We start from the raw sequence: 17,017 nt of genomic DNA on the forward strand, positions 1-17,017 counted from the left end.
CTAATTGACTTTCTCAAGACCAATTGGGTGTCAAAATTGTGCAAGCAATATAGTCTCAAGTTGGGTATTACTATCTCTAGGTTTAACCCTTTAATTTAGGCTATCAATCTCTTGAATACACCTCAATTCCTTATTGGCCTGATTTTCCTAGACTCAAGCTCTCTTTCTCAAGAAGATCCCAAGTCAAAAAGGCACAATTAATATTTGCAACCACTAATTCAACATGGAAAACACAAATCATGCCAAATATCAACCACACATAAACATCTAAGCCTTAAAACAAGAGACCCATCAAATACCCACACTAGGGTTGAGCCAAAACCCTATCTAATGGGTCTATATACTCATAATAATGGAAGAAATTAGATATTGAGATGAATAATAACCCATAAAATATAATTACAAGCCAAGATTTGAAGATTCAATGTTAAACTAGCTACAAAATTACTCAAAATAGACTAAAAACGGCGTTCACATGCTCAGCTACAGATAAGATACCCTAAAAATTTGAAAAAGAAGTATTTATACAAAGCCTAATATTTTGCACAAAAATACCCCTGATGGAGGTACCGCGGTCCGCGAGAAATGAACTGCGGTCGCGGTGGGGATTTTAGCTTCAAATCTCTGTTCTATGAACCTAGCCACCACGGACCACAATAAATGGACCGCGACCGCGATGGATTTACCGTTACCACACAAAATGCACTGCGGTCAATGGTGTTTTGAAACTTCCAAAATCCTAGCTCTCTGAATCTCTTCTCTGCGGACCGCAACAAATGGATCGTGGCCGCAATGAGGCTACCGCGGCCGCGAAGAATCTACCACGAGCTGCATTGCTTGGAACTCGAGGATTGCATCTTCTGTGAACTTTGCCACCACGGACAACACTAAATGGACCGCGGTCGCAGTGGGTCTATTGCAACCGCAATGGATTTACTACTACAGCGGTGCTTTGACTTGTTCTTGGCACTTGTGCAGGTTTCACTCCTTTTTGAGCTAGTTTTGACTTCCTTGTTACTCTTTGACAAAACACATCAAACAAGCACAACATGTAAGCTTTCGGGATTACTTGTATACATTTTCAATCCAAAACTCAAGTAAAAAGGAGTATAAAATATACAAGAATCCCTAGTTATCAACTCCCCCAAACTTAAGCTTTTGCTTGTCCTCAAGTTAACAAAGTAAGTCCCACCTCCTTGAGAATAAAACCAAGAAAATTCAGCTTACCTAAAGTGACCTCATTTAGCATCAATTGGAACTAACAATGGCCCTTAATTCAAATGAATCATTAACAACACTCAACCTTTTAAGCACCATGGTTTTAGTGCGACACAAAAGTATCAAGAGTTGACTCAACTCATCAAGGAAACTCTTTCTACTACTTTGGTCATTGTGGAACCCAAACTTATACTCCTCACTCTTCCTTAAGCAAAACCTCACTTTTAAATTGTAGCACTTAGAACGAGGATTGTGGAAAACACACTCATCTCTCTCAAAGAAAGGTCACAAGTCCGACTCTAAGTACCATAAGCTTGCCCCTTATGTGAGTCACCACTAATGTAAGCTTCACCCAACTCAAGATCATATAGGGCTTTTGTGGGGATACAATGAAGGCTTTTGGTTCAGGATAGGAAATATTTGGTCTAAGTAGGTTTTATCTTCCCTTAAGAACTTCATTTGCTTCATTTTGGCACACATTCTCTTAACTCGTTGAGTCATTTACTTCTTTCTTAAGGGTTAGAGAGACACACCGTCACTTTTTCTTGTTCATTTCAAACCTTTTTCTCCCTTCTAATCTTTCCACACCTTTCATCTTTTTACTTTTATTGAATCCCTTCATTTCTTCTACATTGTTCATTCTTTTTGACTTTTTGATCTTTTTTTTTTGCCTTTCTTTTTCTTCATTTTTTGTACCTTTTACCACTTTTTGCATTCCTCGTCTTTCCCCCCAAAGTTATGCTTTTGCCTTGTGCTAATAAAAGATCGGGTGCCAAGAGAGGGTCTTTTTAGAACGGGTAAAGGCTTGTATCATGGTCTTTGAAAGAAAAAGGCTATGGCTCAAAGGGGTTGACTAGGGATATTATCATTGGTAGACTATGGATGTTTTCAAGATACCTTTCGGATCAAGGAGAGCCTATAATCACTTCTCAAGTCAAACTACACTTAGGATTTCGCCTAGACAAACATTCAGGGCAAGTTCTAGACTCAATGGCAAGGGACTTGGACTTGAAAATCAAATTCTCACCGCACAAGCTATAGGATTGCTAAAGAGACAGAGTCGGAAGCCCACAAAAACCTTAGCTATGATTTGAGCAACACAAATGGTTCCAAAAAACCACTTGATGATTATTAGCCAACACAAGAGTCTCAAAGTCACAACTGACACCATCCTATACACACCAATTTATTTTTGACCATAAGATCAAAGACAAATGTGTTAGGCCCAAGTGAAGCTTTGCTTGAGGCATTATTAATCATTAGCTACTATTTACACAAAAACGAAAAGGAAACAGACTCAAACCCTTAAGAAGGTTGTCATGTCATCCATCATCGGGAAGAGCCACCCAGTTCACACAAACTCCACCTTTGGAAAGAACCGTGACATTAAGAAAATCAAAGGCTTATTGTAATACCCCAATATTTTAAGTGAGTACATATTGGACATTTAGAAAATAATTTAAATCCAAATAAAGGGAAAACAAAGAAGTAACAAACTAATAAAATAAAGCAAACAATAAATAAATAAAAAACAAATAAAGGACGCTAGTGGGCCTAGCCCATCTGAAGACTAGTGGTGTGATATAAAAGACAAGAAAAGCTCTAATTAAAGAGGAGTTGGGATTTAAAAACTTAAAACCTAGAGGAGGACTCATACGGGGAAAATGAAAAGAAGGCAGAGAAAGGATTTGGTGGAAATCCTTTAGTCAATACAAATCAGAAAGGTTGCTGGTGCAGTCTTGATACCAAAAAACTCACACCCAACTAGAAAATTTTTATATTCTTGCGCCTCAGTGATAAGGTAATTACATGTATTCTTCCTTCTTTAGAAAACACTATTATTTTATTTACAAAATTCTTTAGGGGACTGAATAGATATGAGGTTGGGATTGAACTAAGAGTTAAAAGATAAAGTTAAGAAAATTTGGAGAAATTCATGAGACTTTTTAGTGAATTAACTGAGTACATTATATGGATGGGTTGTATTTAATAGATTTTGAATTGGTTCAAGTTAACTGTAGCAGTGAGATGAGATACTGAAATGGGTCTTGATATTTCAAGTAGAATAAGAGGGATTTGTTGAGTTATTATAATTCGGTGAATTAAGAGCCAAATATGAAACTATGAGGATTTGGGTATTCTAAATTAGCTATGAATTAGTCTAAATAAGGAAATTAACATGAGATTGATATTATGTAATTATAGATTGATTGGAGGAATTTGTACGAGTTGCTTGAGGTGAAGCAGTTGGTATTTTGGCACGAGTACTGTGAGTAATAATCTTACCGCAATTTGTGTTTTCATAACTTGCATGATTTACACATGATTTTTAATATGAATATGTTACCGATTATTTTGAGTTTCATGTGGGACAAGTCTTTTACTCGATATGATATCGAAATAATTATTTGAAATGATTACCGTTGTTCTAAATATTCTTGTTGTCACTAGATATATTCTACCGTTAATTGAATATACTATTACTGAAATAAAATTACATGATTTGATAAGAACCAAAATGACCTATATTGTTTTAAAATATTTTCCTATGAGTATATACGGATATAGAGACAAGTAGAAATGGGAGTAGACTTTGAAAGATCCCGTAGCTAATGGCGGGTTTGTTAGATCTGGTGCACCTTATATTTACCAATTATAGAGTACAGTTATAGCCCTCGCTAGTGGGAAAGTAGAACTAGCATACCGTTAGCGATTTCCCTCGAGTAGGGACTACCGTTATATTTGAATTCTTGCAAAGAAGTCCACAGTTATACCGATTACATGATCCGTTCATTAAAACCTCCCAAATTTGAATATTGATATTATACAGTGGTTACCAAGCTTATTACTGAATTATTTATTGCATTATACTACAAGAAAAGCATGATGAGGCTGAAAATTATTTATTGTTTCTGAAAGGGCATTTTTTATGTTATTTTCTGTTTGAGATACTAGCATGTTTTCTTAATTGTCCCCAAATAAAAATGGTTGTGGTTAAGTGTTATTACTCACTGAGCTAGCGACTCATTCCCCGCTAAATTTGTTTTATAGAGACAGCAGCTGACGCAGGCGAGGATTTCGTTAATTAGAGTGCACAGATTGATAGTTCTCGGTGAGCCTCACACTTGTTCGCGTGGGTGGAGATTTTATTTATTTTCATGGTCTTCTTTGAACTTTTAGAGTCGCTCCATGGTCCTTCTTTTAGTGTCTTGAGTAGTCTTTGTTATTATAGACTTATGTTGAGTAACACTCATTCTTATCAAATTTGGAAATATTGTAGTATCTCTAGTTGTTAGTGGGTGGACTGTTAAAGGTAGATATTTATTTTGGTTAATTGATAAAATCTTTGTCATTTGAATTGCTATTAGGATGTTTGGTTTCTGATTTAAGACAGAAATTTTTTTGGGATGGTCCAAAAAAAATAGGGGAAACTCTGTCCGATTTTCTGTAAAATTTTAGATGAGGCTTACTTGGGAGCACTAGCTCCTGAGCACCGGTCACGATCCTAAATTGGGTCGTGACAAAGTTGGTATCAGAGCTTAGGCTTTAAGTCCCAAGGCATGGAACAATGTTTAGTAGAGTCTTGTTCATGGGTGTGTAGGCGCTTATACCTATGATCTTGAGGCTACTGAACATTTAGGAATGTTTTCCCTTCTTTCATTCTTTGATCGTGCGTTGAGATAACTTGAGATTGACTTTGGAATATTTCTTTATAGATGGCTAGGACACACACACCCTCATCTGCTGGATGTGGTGCTGGACGTGGTGCTACCTAGGGTGGCGGTCAAGTTGGGGTTCATCAAACTAGTAGACAGACTGCTCCTCAACCTCAAGTTGAGAACATGGGTCAAACCCAAGCTATTATGCCAGATCAAGTGCAAGAGCAAGGAGTTCAAAATGCTCCACCATCAGTGCTAACTATTGTACCTACTATTGCCTTACCTGCAGATGCAGTGGCAAGGTTATTGAATGTGTTAGAGGCATTGGTGCCTACTCAGGGAGGAAGTTCAGCTCCTCATGCTACTTTATAGACACAAGCACCTGCATAGACTCGGATTTTCAGGAATAAAGAAGTATCCTACAAGAGTTTCTGAAATTGAAATCACCAAAATTCACAGGTTTCAATAATTTAGCAGATCCTCAAAGTTTCTTGGATGGGACACTTAAGGCATTACGTGCTCTTGGATGTTCTAGTGAGAGAGACATGGAGCTCGCAGCATACAAACTAGAGGATATGGCCAACACATGGTATGAAATGGTATTGCTAGGTAGGCCAGCAGGAGCACCACCACTGACATGGGATGAGTTCACTAAGTTGTTCAAGAATAATTTTCTTCCCGACAGTCTGATGCAACAATATGCTAGAGACTTTGAGAGATTGGTTCAGACTCCAGATATGGATGTGTCAACATATAACACTAAGTTCTGTAAGCTGGCTATATATGCTCCTCACTTAGTGCCTACCGAAGAAGCTCGAGTTCAGAGGTTTGTTGATGGATTGGTTAGTCGTCTATACACTGTAGTAGCCCCATAGATGAAGACTTTATCCTACTCTGATATAGTTGACCTTGCTAGAAAGATTGAAGACAAGGGACGTGAGGAGCGTTCAACTAGTGATTTACGTAAGAAGGCCAAGACAGGAGGGGCTTTCAGTGGTGGTTTTAGTGAAAATAGAAGAGCAGGAAATCAGGGACAACAACAACAACAATAGGGTTCTCAGACAGGGACACATATGTCTTCACAGTCCACATATAGACCACATTACAGACAAGGTAATAGGGGACCATCATCTTCTGGACATCGTAATTCTAGGTAGATATATGCCACTACTCCGGTCTGCCAGACTTGTGGTAGAGCACATTTGGGCCAATGTCGTGTTCTAACTGGAGAGTGCTTTCGATGTTGCCAGTTGGGACATCACTTGAGGGATTGCCCTCAGCCTCCGAGAAATTTCGACCAGGCTTCTATTCAGTCAGCTGCATCGACTCAAACTACTCATAATACTTCAGGTGCTACAGGTACATGAAATAGAGGCCGAGGTGCTGGAGACCATGCTACTGTGAATCAGGGACAAGGCAATGCTGGTAGAGGTCAGGTGAGAGTTTTTGCATTTACTAGACAGGATGCTCAGGCTGCATTTACTAGAGGTCAGCTGCATCGAATGCAGTGGTTACATGTATTCTTTTTGTCTGTTTATTTGATGCACTTGCATTGATTGATGCGGGATCTACTCACTCCTATGTTTCCTCATACTTTGCTTTGATATTTAGTAGACAGCCCGAGCTATTGAATGATCTTTTTCTAGTTGCTACTCCTGTTGGAGAGTCTCTATTAGCTGAATACGTGTATCGTGCTTGTCAGATTTCGGTTGAGGGTAGAGATGCTCTAGCTGACCTTATTATACTTGATATGATTGACTTTGACATGTTGATGGGAATGGATTGGTTATCTTCTTGCTATGCTATAGTCGATTGTCATGCAAAGATAGTTAAGTTTGAGATACCAAATGAACCTAGTTTTATTCTAAGAGGGAGTTAGGTCCCAGAGACTTGCAAAATTGTATCTTTTATGAAGGTTCAATGACTTTTGAAGAAAGGTTTCTTGGGTCTCTTAGCTATTGTAAATGACACAAGAAAGGAAACAGTTAGTATAGAAAATGTACCTGTAATGAGAGAATTTTCTGATGTATTTCCTGAGGATTTACCAGGATTGCCTCCAGTACGAGAAATAGACTTTGGTATTGATTTGCTACCTGACATACATCCCATATCGATACCCCCATATCGAATGGCACCAGCAGAGTTGAGGGAGCTAAAGCAATAGTTACAAGATTTGTTAGATAAGGGTTTTATTAGACCTAGTGTATCACCATGGGGTGCACCAGTACTGTTCGTAAAGAAGAAAGACGGATCCCTGAGAATGTGCATTGACTACATGCAGTTGAATAAGATAACAATACACAATAAATATCTTTTGCCTCGTATAGATGACATGTTTGATCAGTTACAAGGAGCTACCCACTTTTCAAAGATTGACCTCCATTCTGGTTATCATCAACTTAGAATCAAAGATGAAGATATTTCTAAGACTAGTTTCAGAACTCGATACGGGCGCTATGAGTTTCTTGTGATGCCTTTAGGACTAACAAATGCTCTAGATGCATTCATGGATTTAATGAATAGGGTGTTCAAGCCATTTCTAGATAGATTTGTAATAGTATTTATTGATGACATACTGATATATTCTCGTAGCCAAAGAGAACACGAGAATCATCTCAGGACTGTGTTGCAGACATTGCGAGAACATCGACTTTATGCTAAGTTCTCGAAGTGTGAATTCTGGCTAGACTCGGTAGCATTTTTGGGGAATGTTGTATCCAAAGATGGAATTATGGTAGATCCTAAGAAGACTGAAGCTATACAGAAATGGCCCAGACCTACTTCTCCTACAGAGATTCACAGCTTTTTAGGCTTAGCAGGCTATTACAGGCGTTTTGTGCAGGATTTCTCTAGAATAGCAGCGCTACTGACCAAACTAACATTGAAAAATGCGAAGTTTCAGTGGACGGAGGAATGTGAGCAGAGCTTTCAAAAACTCAAAACATGTTTGACAACTGCACCAATATTAGCCTTACCATCAGAATCTGGAGGATTTACAGTATTCTGTGATGCCTCGAGGGTGGGATTAGGATGTGTTCTCATGCAAAATAGTCGTGTTATAACTTATGCTTTGAGACAATTGAAAAAGCACGAGCAAAACTATCCTACACATGATTTGGAGATGACTTTAGTGGTATTTGCTCTAGAAATTTGGAGACATTATCTATACAGCGAAACTTGTGAGATTTATACTAACCATAAAAGTCTGATGTATATCTTTCAGCAGAGATCTAAATCTTTGGCAGCGTCGTTGGATGGAAATACTCAAAGACTATGATTGTTATATTTTGTATCATCCTGGAAAAGCCAATGTGGTGGCTGATGCATTGAGTATAAAATCTATGGGGAGTTTGGCATATATAGCCCCTACAAAGAGACTTTTGGCCAAAGATATTCAGAGACTAGAAGATACAGGTATCAGATTTAGTGTCAGAAATTCAGAGGCATTGTTGGCTTGTGCTTAGGCTAAGTCTTCATTAGTTGAGCTCATTAAGGCCACCTAATATGAGGATGAACGATTATGTAAATACAGAGATGAGGTCTTAGCTAGTAAAAGCACGGATATGATTGTTGAAAGTGATAGTGTTCTTCGAATGGGTGACATGCTATGTGTAGCAGACGTAGATGGTTGAGACATGCTATTCTTGAAGAAGCCCACAACTCTAAATACACTATACATCCTGGATCTACAAAAATGTACCATGACCTTAAGCAATTTTATTGGTGGGAAGGTATGAAGAAAGATGTTGCTAACTTTGTTTCTAGTTGTTTGACTTGTTAGCAGGTCAAGGTTGAGCATCAGCAACCCGCAAGACAACTACAACAAATTGAGATTCCAGTGTGAAAATGGGAAAGAATTACTATGGATTTTGTCACCGGGCTACCACGAACCCTTAGAGGTTATGACTCGGTATGGGTGATTGTAGATCGACTGACGAAATCAGCACACTTTTTGCCGGTGAAGACTACATATGGTGGAGTCAGGTATGCACAGATATTTATGAATGGAATTGTCCGACTTCACAAAGTTCCAATATCTATCATCTCTGATAGAGAATCATAATTTACCTCACGCTTTTGGAAATCTTTTCAAGAAGCATTGGGTACACGAGTAGATCTTAGTACTACATTTCATCCATAGACAGACGGGCAGTCTGAACGTACTATACAGATCTTGGAGGATATGTTGAGAGCTTGCATTCTTGAGTTTGGAGGTAGTTGGGATGCTTATCTACCTTTAGCTGAATTTGCTTACAATAATAGCTTCCAGTCCAGTATTCAAATGGCACCATACGAAACATTGCATGGTAGAAGATGTCGTTCTCCTATCGGATGGTTTGAAGCTGGTGAGACTAACTTATTGGGATCCAACCTAGTACAAGAAGCTATGGACAAGGTCCAATTGATCAGACAGAGATTGCTTACAACTCAAAGTAGACAAAAGTCTTATGCCGATAAGAGAAGAAGAGATTTAATATTCACAATTGGGGACAAAGTGTTCCTACGAGTCTCCCCCATGAAAGGTGTGATGCGGTTTGGAAAAAGAGGCAAGTTGAGCCCCAGGTTTATAGGACCGTATGATATACTAGACCGAGTGGGAGTGGTGGCTTATCGTTTAGCACTTCCTCTTGAGTTATCTTTTATTCACCCAGTCATTCATGTCTCAATGCTAAGAAAATGTATATCAGACTCATCTCAGGTGCTTGAAGCACCAACTATACCGCTTGATGAGAAGTTGTCTTATGAGGAGGAACCGATAGCTATGGCCGATAGGCAAGTAAAGAAGCTACGATCAAAAGAAATTGAGTTCATAAAGGTCTTATGGCAAAATCATACAGTTGAAGAAGCTACTTGGGAAATAGAGGATGCTATGCGAGTCAAGTATCCCCATTTGTTTCAGTCTACAGGTACATACTTGAGTCAAATTCAGGGACCGAATTTTATAAGGTGGGGAGGATGTAATACCCCAATATTTTAAGTGAGTACATATTGGACATTTAGAAAATAATTTAAATCCAAAGAAAGGAAAACAAAGAAGGAACAAACTAATAAAACAAAGCAAACAATAAATAAATAAATAAAATAAAATAAGAAACAAAGAAAGGACGCTAGTGGGCCTAGCCCATCTGAAGACTAGTGGTGTGATATAAAAGACAAGAAAAGCTCTAATTAGAGAGGAGTTGGGATTAAAAAACGTAAAACCTAGAGGAGGACTCATACGGGTAAAATGAAAAGAAGGCAGAGAAAGGATTTGGTGGAAATCCTTTAGTCAATACAAATCAGAAAGGTTGCTGGTGCAGTCTTGGTACCGAAAAACTCATACCCAACTGAAATTTTTTTATATTCTTGCGCCTCAGTGATAAGGTAATTACATGTATTCTTCCTTCTTTAGAAAACACTATTATTTTATTTACAAACTTCCTCATGGGACTTAATAGATATGAGGTTGGGATTGAACTAAGAGTTTAAAAGATAAAGTTAAGAAAATTTGGAGAAATTCATGAGACTTTTCAGTGAATTAACTGAGTATATTATATGTATAGGTTGTATTTAATAGATTTTGAATTGGTTCAAGTTAACTGTAGCAGTGAGATGGGATACTGAAATGGGTCTTGATATTTCAAGTAGAATAAGAGGGATTTGTTGAGTTATTATAATTCGGTGAATTAAGAGCTAAATATGAAACTATGAGGATTTGGGTATTCTAAATTAGCTATGAATTAGTCTAAATAAGGAAATTAACATGAGATCGATATTATGTAATTATAGATTGATTGGAGGAATTTGTACGAGTTGATTGAGGTGAAGCAGTTGGTATTTTGGGACGAGTACTGTGAGTAGTAATCTTACCGCAATTTGTGTTTTCATAACTTGCGTGATTTACACATGATTTTTAATATGAATATGTTACCGATTATTTTGAGTTGCATGTAGGACAAGTCTTTTACTCGATATGATACCGAAATAATTATTTGAGATGATTACCGTTGTTTTAAATATTCTTGTTGTCACTAGATATATTCTACCGTTAATTGAATATACTATTACTGAAATAAAATTACATGATTTGATAAGAACCAAAATGCCCTATATTGTTTTAAAATATTTTCCTATGAGTATATACGGATATAGAGACAAGTAGAAATGGGAGTAGACTTTGAAAGATCCCGTAGCTAACGGCGGGTTTGTTAGATCTGGTGCACCTTATATTTACCAATTATAGAGTACAGTTATAGCCCTCGCTAGTGGGAAAGTAGAACTAGCATACCGTTAGCGATTTCCCTCGAGTAGGGACTACCGTTATATTTGAATTCTTGCAAAGAAGTCCACAGTTATACCGATTACATGATCCGTTCATTAAAACCTCCCAAATTTGAATATTGATATTATACAGTGGTTACCAAGCTTATTACTGAATTATTTATTGCATTATACTACAAGAAAAGCATGATGAGGCTGAAAATTATTTATTGTTTCTGAAAGGGCATTTTTATGTTATTTTCTGTTTGAGATACTAGCATGTTTTCTTAATTGTCCCCAAATAAAAATGGTTGTTGTTAAGTGTTATTACTCACTGAGCTAGCGACTCATTCCCCGCTAAATTTGTTTTATAGAGACAATAGCTGACGCAGGCGAGGATTTCGTTAATTAGAGTGCACAGATTGATACTTCTCGGTGAGCCTCACTTGTTCGCATGGGCGGAGATTTTATTTATTTTCATGGTCTTCTTTGAACTCTTAGAGTCGCTCCATGGTCCTTCTTTTAGTGTCTTGAGTAGTCTTTATTATTATAGACTTATGTTGAGTAACGCTCATTCTTATCAAATTTGGAAATATAGTAGTATTTCTAGTTGTTAGTGGGTGGACTGTTAAAGGTAGATATTAATTTTGGTTAATTGATAAAATCCTTGTCATTTGAATTGCTATTAGGATCTTTGGTTGCTGATTTTAGACAGGAAATTTTTTGGGATGGTCCATAAAAACAGGGGAAACTCTGTCCGATTTTCTGTAAAATTTCCGATAAGGCTTACTTGGGAGCACTAGCTGCTGAGCGCCGGTCACTGTCCTAAATTGGGTCGTGACACTTATTGAACGCAAAACTCAAAACACGAAGCTACGAGCTGAAAAAGAAGCTACTAAAATGAAGTAAGAAGCTATGAAAGAAAATGCGGAAGGTAAACTAAATATGTACAATAGGGGACTTTAATGAATATACATAAGAGAGAATGAATATATACATCAGAAAGTAACTTTTATATACAAACCAAGGTTGCAAAATACGAAAAGTGAAATAAATTGGTAATATTATATACATATCAAAAGTGAAAAAGCATAACAAAAAAGAAAACACTATCATAATTACAATCCAACATCAGCAAAATAAGGCTACCCCCTCAAATGAAAGCTAGCATTATCCTCAATGTTAACTAGCCAAAAATAAGCTCAAAAAGGAGATAGAGAGTAAAGAAAACTCCCTATTGGTCCTCCGTCTGCATGAGATCATGAGCCTGGGTCCTGTGACTGCTCGGGAACCTATAATTGGATCCCTGTAACCTGTGCCTACTCTAGGACTTGAGGCTGGCTAGAGGAACCTCCTTGCGGGTCCTCCAACTCAATCACTGCATCATCTGTCTGGGGGATCACTCTTCTCCTCTTTGGTGCCCTCTCCAACTCCTGCTCTTGCTCCGGCTCAGTCTGAGCTGCTAGAGGCTGGTCATGCAACAGTAGCTCCAATGGTAGTTGATCGCAGCCTTCATCTTCTCCACTTCTACCCTTTACTCCTTCACAGATTCCTTTGAGGCTCGAGTCTTTCTCAGTTTCTTTGTCTCTTTGGTCAACTCCTTTAGTGGCTTTCCATGAGCACCTATAGCATCCAGAATCAACTGCTGGTTCTCTAGGAGCTTCTTCTAGTTGTCCAGAAGCTTTTTGAGAGTCTCCTCCACTGAAGCTGGAATCTGTGGCTGTGGGGGTACGTATTGGGCTGCCACCGAGCTAGAAAGCACAGACAACTTAGAAGTAGTTGCATGCATCCAGTTGTTGATACTGGCAAGTGTTTGGATCAAACAATGGGCGGTTAATGGGTAAACTAAGGATGATGGGATATCTAGAGCAGTGGAAGTAGAAGGTCCTGAGGCAATATTTGGTGTGGTTGTGGGAGGCTGAGAAGAATGGACTACTACTACTGGCTCTTCAGACTAGCCAGTAGAAGTAGTAACTTTGCCTTTAGGATCTTTGTCTTTGGGGTTGTCATCATCTTTTAGGCTATACCATGAAAAGGGCATTTTTGGTTTCGCCTTCACGTCAAACTTCCTTTTCTCCACATCTTGGTCCTCAAAATACATTGTAAGGAAGTTTGGAAAGGGGTATGATCTGTCAACCTCATTGACCACCCTAGTGATCACACTAGACATAACATTCCTAATATTGATTGGGAACCCCGCCATAATAGAAGCCACCAATATCGCCCGAGAGACCGGTAGAGAGTTCTCATGGGTAGTGGGGTCCAGCCTGCTGCATACAAACGTCTCCCACCCCTTCGCCTCGAAATTTAACGTTTTCCTCAAAATTTGAACTCCCGATGTCAACCATGCTGGGGTGGTACTCGGGAGTGCCAGGTATTCTGCTAACCACGGACGGGCTGCCTCATCCAATGCCACCTTTTCTAAGTATAATGATTCATCTTCCTCAGGAAAGCCTAGGTAGTCATTAATTGTCTTCCTATCGAACTTCACTGTCAAATTCCGCACCTTAGTCACTTTAGTGCCCTTTTTTTTATGTGGGAAGCATTTGCGTAAAACTCTTGACTAAGTGCTCGTTTGCATCCCAGACTTTGCTTGTAAAATACTCTAAGCCCGGTCTCTCTCTGCATTGCCTCTTCACAATAGGGTTGTGAGGCAGAAGGTCCCTCTCAATGAATTTTCGCTCAAGAATCAATTTCCTCTGGGGCCACCATTCTCGAAACTTGTGATATGCAATCTCACTAACAAATCTCCTTTGCCAAGCCTCCGGGTTTCTAGTTCTTTACACACCCCTGTTTGGGGTTCTCCCCCTTCTTCTTCATCAATGGGGTCCTCCCCGGGTGTTGAAGCTGTGGGTGAAGTCGATGCTACACTATCACTGTTCTCTGCTGAGCCCTTAGATGACTCAGAAGAAACTTGAACTGAAGCTTGAGTAGTAGGAGAGGACGGAGGTGTGGGCACATCTCTCAACCTAAACCTCCCGGGAAGTCAGGTACATACTCCGGCATTAAATCAGACTCAGATGCCTCCCGGGAGGGCAAATACTCACTTCCCTCTGAATGGGAAACAACTCTATCTGCAGCCTTGATTTGTTTTCTTGTTTCCCCAATTGCTTTCCGAGCCTGTGGGGTCAATTTTATCATTCCTCGTCCCCTACCACGAGAGGACTCCCTTCTTCCTTTCTGTTTGCCACCACCTCCTCTTGATTTAACCATTGTCTGCAAGGAGAATTCAGTTAATGTTTGTTAGTATCAATACCAGAAGAAGCAGTGAAAAGTATGATTGAAAACAGTTGACTGCGGACCGCATAAAATGCATTGCAGCCGAAAGGTACTACCGCGGACCGTAGTGGGGTAGGATTTAGATTACCCACCCTCTGAATAAGGGTCACCGCGGACCGCAAAAAATGATGCGCGGCCGTGGTAAAGCACTGCGGACCACGAAAAATGCCACCGCGGACCACAGTGATCAAGGCTTAAAATCTCTCAAAAGATAGTGGACCACGGACCGCGGAAAAACAACCGCGGACCGCGACGGTCAAATTTCTGGGCTCAGCACCTAGGGTTTCAAAGTTTCGTGCATTTTAGCATTAATCAACAAATTATCAATCCACTAGGTAGTTAATCACCATTTCTGACTAATTAAAACCTAATCTAGTTAACATTATAGAACCCTAAGTTAAAAATTGAAAGAAAAAGGAAGAAGAAGAAGAAGGAAGAACTACCAAATTAAAAGAAAATAAAAACCAAATTAAAGACTAAGGTTAGATTTGAAGTACCAGAAGTGAGATGCAATACAGATGAAGCTCAGTTCTTGTGTTGTGCAAATCAGTGCGTGAGTGAACAGTACTCAATATTGTGTGAGAGTGCAAGAGGCAAAAAGTGTAAAAGGGGGCCTGAGGTCCTATTTATAGAAAAGGACCTGGGACCCACACTACTTACCCACTGTAGACCGCATAAAATGCATCGCGGACTGTGGTTATTAAACCCAGAAGGACACTAGCATGGACTTTACTACGGACCATAGAGAATGCTCCGCGACTGTAGTAAGGCACCGCGGACCTCAAAAAATGCATTGCGGCCGCGGTTAAAACTTCAGAGAACTATCACTTTTGCACATTTAGCACTGCGGACCGCAATCAAATTTCGCCCCCGCGATAAGGCCATTGCGGCTGCAAAAAATGTAATGCAGCAGCGGTCCAAACTTCAGAGAGTGCAACATTTTTCCAATTTGGTCCTGCACTGCATTAAAATAGCCCCACATACATCTCACAACTAGTTAGTCCAAAAGCAAATCCTACACTAAGAAGAAAAACAAAAATAAAGACACATGGGTTACCTCCCAAGAAGCGCCTGATTTAACGTTGCGGCACGACGCAGATTACCATCAAATCGCTTTATATGGATCATTGCCACCACGTGGTTGTCATCAATCTTGCCAAGATAGTGCTTGACTCTGTGCCCATTAACTCTGAAGATCTCTCAATTTTTGTTTTTCAAGTCAAGTGCACCAAACAGAGTCACAAGCACCACTTCAAAAGGTCCACTCCATTTCGACTTAAGCTTTCCCGGAAACAGACGTAACCTAGAATTGAACAAGAGAACCAAATCACCCACTTTGAACTCCTTACCACGAGCATACTTGTCATGAAGATACTTCATATTTTCCTTGTACAAAGACGAACTGGAGTAGGTATGAAATCGGAATTCATCAAGTTCATTAAGCTGCTCTACACGAAGATTTGCTGCCACATCCCATTCAAGATTTAGCTTCCTCAAAGCTCACATGGAATTGTGCTCTAACTCGACCGGTAGATGGCAAGCTTTCCCAAACACCAACTGGTACGGAGACATACCAATCAGAGTCTTGTAAGTAGTCCTATAAGCCCATAGAGCATCATCCAATTTCTTTGACCAATCGATTCTATGTGCATTGACTGTCTTTGACAATATACTCTTAATTTTCCTGTTTCGGACTTCAACTTGGCCACTCACCTGAGGATGATAAGGGGTAGAAACTTTGTGATTTACACCATACTTTGCAAGCAAAGTGTCAAAAGCTATATTGTAAAAATGAGACACCCCATCACTTATGATTGCTTGAGGAGTGCCAAACCTAGTAAAATACTCTTCTTGAGAAACACAACAATACTCCAGGCCTCATTATTAGGTAGAGCCACGACCTTAACCCACTTTGAAACATAGTCAACTGCCTCTAGAATGTATGTGTTGCCACATGAACTAACAAATGGGCCCATGAAATCATTTTCCCACACATCAAAGATATCAACTTCGAGAATAGTGGTGAGAGGCATCTCACCCTTCTTTGAAATTCCACCCGCTCTTTAACATTCGTCGCATCTCTTCACAAGTTTTGCATCCTTATACAATGTTAGCCAGTAAAAATCACAACTTAGAACCTTCAAAGTTGTCCTCGCCCCACCATGATGACCACCATAGGGAGAGGAATGACAAGTCTCTAGAATACTCAATTGCTCCTCCTTTGGGACACATCTTCGGACCACACTGTCAGTGCATATCTTGAACAAGTAAGGCTCATCCCAATAGTAGTCCAAACTATCCCATTAAAGCTTCTTCCTTTGGTTAGAAGAGAGCTCATACAGTACAATATCGGTCACAAGGAAGTTAGCAACATCCGCAAACCATGGCATGCTATTCAGTGATACGGAGAAGAGCTGCTCATCAGGAAAAGAATCCTTAATTTCAAGGCCATCACGGGGCCTCCCCTCCTCCTCCAAGCGGGATATGTGGTTCGCCACTTGGTTTTCACACCCTTTCCTGTCCACAATCTCCAAATCAAACTCTTGAAGCAATAAGACCCATCTCATCAAATGAGCTTTGGAATTCTTCTTCGTCATCAAGTACCGAAGTGCAGCATGGTC

General features: G+C 39.5%; 1 protein-coding gene across 1 annotated transcript; it reads left to right on the forward strand.

The window, feature by feature from the left end:
* The first annotated feature begins 5,060 nt into the window (after positions 1-5,060).
* LOC142167463 (uncharacterized) lies at positions 5,061-7,041 on the forward strand. The gene is made up of 5 exons (XM_075227614.1): positions 5,061-5,223; positions 5,337-5,719; positions 5,781-5,990; positions 6,128-6,236; positions 6,815-7,041. The coding sequence occupies exons 1-5, from the start codon at positions 5,061-5,063 to the stop codon at positions 7,039-7,041; spliced, it is 1,092 nt and encodes a 363-aa protein (XP_075083715.1).
* The last annotated feature ends 9,976 nt before the right edge of the window (positions 7,042-17,017 follow it).

This window comes from Nicotiana tabacum, chromosome 12 (genome assembly GCF_000715075.1).
Source record: "Nicotiana tabacum cultivar K326 chromosome 12, ASM71507v2, whole genome shotgun sequence".
NCBI classification, from domain to species: Eukaryota; Viridiplantae; Streptophyta; class Magnoliopsida; order Solanales; family Solanaceae; genus Nicotiana; species Nicotiana tabacum.

Coding starts and splice junctions, on each gene's coding strand:
- LOC142167463 (XM_075227614.1), top strand. CDS start 5,061: ATGGGTCAAACCCAAGCTATTATGCCAGATCAAGTGCAAGAGCAAGGA. Junction 5,224..5,336: donor GGTGCCTACTCAGGGAGGAA/GTTCAGCTCCTC, acceptor CAAAATTCACAG/GTTTCAATAATTTAGCAGAT. Junction 5,720..5,780: donor AGAGGTTTGTTGATGGATTG/GTTAGTCGTCTA, acceptor ACTCTGATATAG/TTGACCTTGCTAGAAAGATT.